This window comes from Leptonychotes weddellii, chromosome 9, assembly GCF_054177405.1.
Source record: "Leptonychotes weddellii isolate Sample4059 chromosome 9, ASM5417740v2, whole genome shotgun sequence".
Classification (NCBI taxonomy): Eukaryota; Metazoa; Chordata; class Mammalia; order Carnivora; family Phocidae; genus Leptonychotes; species Leptonychotes weddellii.
This window is the reverse complement of record NC_138377.1, coordinates 58284000-58291746: the sequence shown is the minus strand read 5'-3', so window position 1 is coordinate 58291746 and position 7747 is coordinate 58284000. Positions and strand designations below refer to the sequence as shown.

General features: G+C 36.6%; 1 protein-coding gene across 12 annotated transcripts in view; it reads right to left on the bottom strand.

The window, feature by feature from the left end:
- HEATR5A (HEAT repeat containing 5A) overlaps window positions 1-7747 on the bottom strand; it is a 110504-nt gene that overhangs the window by 32517 nt on the left and 70240 nt on the right. For 9 of the 12 annotated variants that reach the window (XR_014148114.1, XM_081829463.1, XM_081829462.1 and 6 more), the window contains 3 exons: window positions 7641-7667; window positions 5254-5392; window positions 2744-2923 (listed from right to left, as the gene is read on the bottom strand). Coding sequence is in view for 11 of the 12 variants with exons in the window: in XM_081829463.1 (XP_081685589.1) it covers window positions 2744-2923; window positions 5254-5392; window positions 7641-7667 (346 nt within the window). In the remaining variant the exon portion in view is untranslated. The remainder of the gene's footprint in view (window positions 1-2743; window positions 2924-5253; window positions 5393-7640; window positions 7668-7747) is intronic. The other 3 variants (XM_081829464.1, XM_081829466.1, XM_081829469.1) reach the window with 1 other exon arrangement.

Here is a 7747-nt window from a genome sequence, read left to right as displayed (position 1 = left end):
GCAAGACTGTTGAATCTCAGATCTGTACCTCTGAAACAAATAATGCAATATATGTTAAGGGAAAAAAAAAGAAGAAGAAGAAGAAGATAGCAGGAGGGGAAGAATGAAGGGGGGGAAATCGGAGAGGTAGACGAACTATAAGAGATGATGGACTCTGAAAAACAAACTGAGGGTTCTAGAGGGGAGGGGGGTGGGAGGATGGGTTAGCCTGGTGATGGGTATTGAGGAGGGCACGTTCTGCATGGAGCACCGGGTGTTATGCACAAACAATGAATCATGGAACACTACATCTAAAACTAATGATGTAATGTATGGGGATTAACATAACAATAAAAAAGAAAAACAAACAAACAAACAAGAGTTGGGTGCTCAACACATTGAGCCATCCAGGTGCCCCATTTCCTCTTTATATTAACTGTTAACTTATTAACTCTGTTTAACTTGACTTAAAATGGAATTAATGCTATAAAAAAAAAGCAACATTTTTTTCCTTAAATTATCTTGCATGTCAACATATTTTGAATGTGTTATGAAAGCAAAGATGTCACAAAATTATGCAAAGTCTTGTCTTAAGACTAAGATAATAAGCCAAAGACTGAAATGCATGTTTTCCTAAGAAGGGACTCAACCAAACTACAAAGGATAAAGAACAAATGGTGAAGTAAAATTGAGCAAGTAAGCTCAAGGAGTATGAATATAAAATTAAAAAAAAAGAGGTAAAAAAAATAGGTGACACATCAGAAAAGTGTAATCAATCTGTCTATCAAGACACATATAGATTTTCTTTCAAAGGAGAAGTCCTTGTAAGTTCTCAAGTACTGGGGACAGAAGAGAGCCTTTTAACAAAGGAAAACATGTAGAGCACAGTGGTTGAAAGAGCAGATATAAATCATTGGAAGGGAAGAGGACCAAGGTAGACAGTGGAGAATGTAAAAAAAATATCTTTCTTCCTTTCACATAATTTAAACACATTAAATTATAAGGCTTGAGTAACTGAGTTTAAGAGCTACTGAAATACAAAACTGGATTTTATTTTATTTTTTTTTAAGATTTTATTTATTTGCAAGAGAGAGAATGAGAGACAGAGAGCATGAGAGGGAGGAGGGTCAGAGGGAGAAGCAGACTCCCTGCTGAGCAGGGAGCCTGATGTGGGACTCGATCCCGGGACTCCAGGATCATGACCTGAGCCGAAGGGAGTCGCTTAACCAACTGAGCCACCCAGGCGCCCTGGATTTTATTATTTTATTTTAAAGATTTTATTTATTTATTTGAGAAAGAGAGAGAATGAACAGGGAGGAGCAGAGGGAGAGGGACAAACAAACTGTGCTGAGCACGGAGCCAGATGTGGGGCTCGATCTCACAACCCTGAGATCATGACTTGAGCGGAAATCAAGAGTGGCACACTTAACTGACTGAACACCCAGGTATCCTGGAAGCTGAATTTTATTTTATTTATTTTTTTAAAAAGATTTTATTTATTTATTTGACAGAGAGAGACACAGCAGGAGAGGGAACACAAGCAGGGGAGTGGGAGAGGGAGAAGCAGGCTCCCCACGGAGCAAGGAGCCTGATGTGGGGCTCGATCCCAGGACCCTGAGATCATGACCTGAGCCGAAGGCAGCTGCTTAACCGACTGAGCCACCCAGGCGCCCGAAGCTGAATTTTAAAGTCATGCAGGGAAAGGTTTGAATCTATTTGTGTGTGTTTTTGGGCAAATTACTTAACCTTTCCAAGTCTTGTTTTCTCTTGTGTAAAATGGAATAATACTGCCTACTCATTGGATGGTTAAATGACTAAATCAGATAAAGTATGTGTAGTACCTGGAACAGAACTGATTTGTCTCCTTTCTTCATCTCATTTATTTTCTCTCTTACTCCAAAGATAAATTTGAAAGACTCTAATATACATTCTCACTAACACTTATCTTATACTGACAAAAACAATAGGGAAATAACATTGTTTTCTAACCCTGTTTGAAATCCACATTATTGAGTGCATAGAAACTCGCCTGCTCAAAATGTTGCAACTTTTTTTTTTTAAAGATTTTATTTATTTATTTGACAGAGAGAGACACAGCGAGAGAGGGAACACAAGCAGGGGGAGGAGAAGGAGAAGCAGGCTTCCCCGCGGTGCAGGGAGCCCGATGTGGGGCTCGATCCCAGGACCCTGGGATCACGACCTGAGCCGAAGGCAGACGCTTAACGACTGAGCCACCCAGGCGCCCCGAAAATGTTGCAACTTTTGATGATTTTTCTATTAAGCTGGTTTGATGCAGTCCTTCAAATATATGTTTGGGGGCATCTGGGTAGCTCAGTCGGTAAGTGTCTGCCTTTGGCTCAGGTCATGATCTCAGCGTCCTGGGATCGAGCCCCACATTGGGCTCCCTCTCCCTCTGCGGCTCCCCCTGCTTATGCTCTCTCTCTCTGTCAAATAAATAAAATCTTAAAAAAAAGTTATATGTATGAAAACAAATGATGGGGCTACTCAAAGTCATGACATCACTTTTATAGTATAAATAACTAATTTTTAGTTTGTTTTATACAGGGAAGTCATAAAAGATAATCAGAAGAATAAAAAAAACCCACAGGCTTAAGTGTTAGATGTAAACACTAAAATCTTCATTTGAAAAAAGCAATAAGCAATTACAATCCAAATACTCAGACAAAATGAACTGTCACCAGCAATTTTATATATAACGTTTTCACTTTCAATTTTATTTCAAATGGTAACCACTGATACTTACCCGCTGATGCAGCAAGTACATCTTTACAAAGCTTTAACCAGAAGGAGAGCTTATCCACTGCCATTGATGTAAGCATATGATTTAAAGTCTCTTTGATATCATGGCATAACTTCTGATCTGTCTCTTTATCTAGTAAGGTCAATAATGCCCCTTCAAGGCCCACTTCTCTGATGTTAGCATCTGACAAGAAGAAAATCGATGATCTAAGTAATACAGAAAACAAAACTGCCATATGAGAAGCACACATATTCAAAAGTTATTGAAATACTACATGCAAATATTCTCATTGCAAAGTAATAAAGCACCTCAAAGGAGAAACATAAGCTTTGGTCTAGCATCTACTTCCTCTAATTCCGGAAATGCCAAAAGAACAAATAAATTTTCTCTTGAAAATTTAACTTATTTAGCATTTCTGAAAGCATTTAGGTTCTAAAGATTATGCTATTATCACACTATTTTGAAAGAGAAATTATCTTTTAAAGACCAGAAGGAGGCATCACTGGGATAAAAGGTACAGCACAGGGAATATGTCAGTGGTATTATAATAGCATTGTATGGTGACAGATGAGAGCTACACTTGTGGTGAGCACAGCATAACATATAAATTTGTTGACTCATGATGCTGTACACCTGAAACTAATTAACACTGTGTGTCAACTATACTTCAATTAAAAAGAAAAGATCAGAAGGAGGCAGCAGGAATGTTTCCGATTAGGAGTCGAAAGAGACAAAACAACCATTGTAATGTGTGAGTCATGGCTGGATCCTATATTTGGGCGGTGGTAAGGGAGGGTAGAAGGAGTCATAAAGGATATTTTTTGGATAACTGGCGAAATTTGTGTGAGAACTGCACATTTTATGATCGCTACTAAATCAGTGTTGGTTTTATTAAGTGTGGAAATGATGCGTGGTCATGCAGGAGAATATTACGTATTAGGGGTGAGTTGTCATGATGTCTGCAGTCTGCTTTCAGATGGTTTGGCAAAGGTATGCATCTTGTATATATGGAAAGAGAGGAAGATATATAAAATGAGTGCCATAAAGATACTAAGGAGGTGAATATATGTGTTCACTGCACATTACTTCCAACTTACCCTTTAGTTTGAAAAATTATAAAATTTTAAAAAGGGAATTATATAACAAGTTCTTTACTGTATTTTACTCACATAGCTAGTTCAAGAATTCTAGGAACATATACCAGCATGTTTACACAATCAAAGCCAAGCAAAAGATGCAGAGAATTTCAGTGGTGAATATAAACTGAAGGTTACTTGGGCAGAATATCACACATGATTAAAAGATTAAAATTTCTCTGGTTAAAGTAAGTCACCAATTGTTCTCAAACGGGTTCTGCAACCTTTCTGATGACTACTATACTAGTTCAGCAGTGCTGATTAACTCAAGCCAGAGTTAAAGTTTTAATACTAATTTAAGGAGCACAGCATGACAGTAAAACACACTGTTGTGTGCTTTAGATACTGGAAAGCTTTGTGAAGCCTGAGACCTAAAAGTATGACAGCACTTTGGAAACTATATACATAAAAGAGTAAGATATTGCCATTACTATTTTTGTAGGTTGTTTGAATTTGTATGCATACTTGGGTTACACACAAAATTTTAAAATAAGAAATCCTTTAATTCAGCTCTAAAATAAAGAAGAGGCATAAAAACCCTCTAACCTGAAGACTCATCTATAGTAAGTTTTTTATTAAATGAGATTTCGGAGGAAGAAAGGCACATATGGTAAATTACTTAAAGACTAAATCCAACTTCAATTGATTGTTGTGAAAAAATTTGCTCTAAAATTTGAGAGGCTCTCAAATTCATTAACAGGGATTATAAAACATAGGTAACAGATTGCTGGGCTCCACTCACAGATCTCTGGTTACGCAGATTTGTGATGGGGCCCAATCATTTGCATTTTTTACAAGTTCTCAGTGAGGTGGATATTGCTAGTTCGGGGGCCTAAGTTTGAAAACCATTGCTCTAAACCAGTAACATTACTGGTTGGAATGACAGTAATTGTTTTTTTTTTTTTTTTAAAGATTTTATTTATTTATTTGACAGAGACACAGCGAGAGAGGGAACACAAGCAGGGGGAGTGGGAGAGGGAGAAGCAGGCTTCCCGCCAAGCGGGGAGCCCGATGCGGGGCTCGAACCCAGGACCCTGGGATCATGACCTGAGCCGAAGGCAGACGCTTAACAACTGAGCCACCCAGGCACCCCAGGAATGATAGTCATTGTTAGCAACTGTCCCTTGTAGCAGATTTAAGACATTACATATTAACTTTTAAATACCATTTTAAAAACATTGGGGAGGCTATGTGCTATGGTGAGCGCTGTGAATTGTTTAAGACTGATGAATCACAGACATGTACCACTAAAACAAATAATACATTATATATTAATAAAAAGAAAAAAACAAACAAAAAAACTCTTACGTTTATATGGAAGATGTAAGATTAAAATAATCATTTAACCTGGAGATAATGGTGATAAAAAAGAATTACCTGGAGTCAACTCTTCTCTGCTATCCTTAGCAAGCATAACAGCATGTTCTGAAACTTCAGCTGCTTCTCTCTGTACAAGCTGACGTAAACAAGCCAGTACTGCTCTTCTCAACAACAAATAGGGACTACAAAGATTCACCTGAAAAATACCATTTGGGAAATGAAAGAGCTGAAATTCTTGGTGGCATTCACATTAAATCTAACAGATATTCACTGGATCCTTCCTGACTCTGTCCAGCCCATCACTGTGCTAGATGCGGTTTATTAAATACACAGAAACTTCTTCAAACTCTTCCAGTACATATTTTTTATTATAACTTAGACATAGCTTAAGGAATAGCACATGTACTTGACTATGCAAATATTCATAAACAAATCCAAGCAGAAGCCTCTTGAGTTTTAGAAGACATAAAATTTATGAGTAAATATAGTTTTGAGATAAAAGAAATACAACTGAGAATTTATTTGTAGCTCATACGTTTGTGCTCATGCAACATTATGTTTCATGATTCTCTAAGTAGAAATTTTTATTAAATCCATACAAGCAGTATAGCATACTGGTTAAAAGTGAGGCTCTGGAGTCAAACTGCCTCAGTTTGAGTCCTAGATCCACCACTTACGAGCTGTGTGACCTTGGGCAAATTATTTAACCTCTCCGTGCCTTAGTTTCCTTATTTGTAAAATGGAAATAACACTACCCCATGTCACAGGGCTGTTGCAAAATTACCACAAAGAAACATGCAGAAGGGCTTAGCACAGTACCTGGCAAATAATACGTGCTCAATAGATGTTAGTTATTATTAACTATTATTAACAGTCTCTATCAATAGTATTTCATTCAGATGCCATACAGAGTAAGTAAATGCATTTTCAAATAAAAGCAGAGAAGAGTTTTACTCAGAAAACATATTCACCAAAAACACTCTCTAGAGATACACATTAGAGACAACAAATTTTACATATATGTATATCTATGTGTATATGGATATGCATGTATGTATATAGACGTGTACATATTTTAGAGATACAGAATATTTTTGCTCATAATGACTCAATACATATTCTTTTTACTTAGAAGTGTTTGAACAATGTAAATCTCAACAGGTTGTATCTACTGAACTAAATGATATGATTGTGATATACCTTAAATGAACAATTGAAACAAGTCAAAGGTTCTGGATACAAATTCTTAGTGATTCATAAGTAGAATAAAGTATAGAGTTCTTGAAATTTATTTTTTTCTAACTATGAAAGTAAAGACCAGTTTAGTGTGGTTTATGACAATGAATAGGTGTCTTATGCTACTGATTTTCCAAGCAAAATGTGAGAAAGCATAATTCTTACAGTGATCTTTATTTAGATCTCGTGTATGTGAGAAAAACAGGACTGAAGTAGGTGAGTTTGTTGAAAAGAGCAGAGGAAAAATTCTGAGAAAAAGAGTAGATGGTGACAGCTGGTTTTTGATATATAAGAAACACGTGCAAAGAGAGTGAAACCCTAAATTTTATCAGAAGCCAAAAGACAGAAAAGATTTGTGAATGTATCATCAGTGAAACATATGAATGGGAACTGCTTTATAAATATATTCTATTACACCCTCAAGTCATATCATGAACTCAAAAGTGGAAAGAGGAATGCCATTCACAAAGTCTCAAGTTAATGTCATCCCAGTCACGTTAAAGAACCACTGTTAGAAACTAGTACATAGGATGGGAGAGGAGTTAAAATGTAAAAAGATTAAGTTTACTCATGCCCAAATTATGGCTGTATTTTACAACAATGACAAAAAAGGCATTCTACAAGGCAATTTTAAAGAAAAGTTAATGAATCTACTAGTTATTTTCACTGGAATTTTACAAGCATATAATACAAGGCAGGTGCAGCATTTATTCAGGCTGGTCAAACACTCTTTTACAGAAAGCATGCTTAAAAGTACTCTTTACTTGTTTGGTAGAAAAAAGATTGAAGGCGGTCACACAAGCAAAATGGAACACTTAATATCTCCATGTCATTCTCCAGCATTTATATTGGGAAGAGGAATAGAGTTGAGTTAAGGCAAACAAACCAAGCAGGCAAAATACAGAAACTAAGTCAAACTGTAATTACAATTCCTTTCTGAAATGAATATATAAATCAAAATGATGCAAAATTAAGTGCAAGGAGTGAGTGCACCAGCTGGAGAAGGTTAGGGAGGATTTATTTACAGTGGTATTAAATAAACACCATGTAACATGCTACACATACTGGACTCTGCATTAATGGTTAGCTTAAACAAAGAGATGCAGGGGAAAACAAGAACATGTACAACCAAAAAAAATAAAAACGACACAAAGAAACAGCACTGCAAACCTCAAAAATAAGTTAGGAATTGAGGGTCAGGGACCTACCAACACAGAATTATCCAACAAGATCTCCTGCACAAAAACAAATGACAGACCGGTCATGACAAAACCAAAAGATAAATACTAGGATGACTTTGACAACAGTCAGCTAA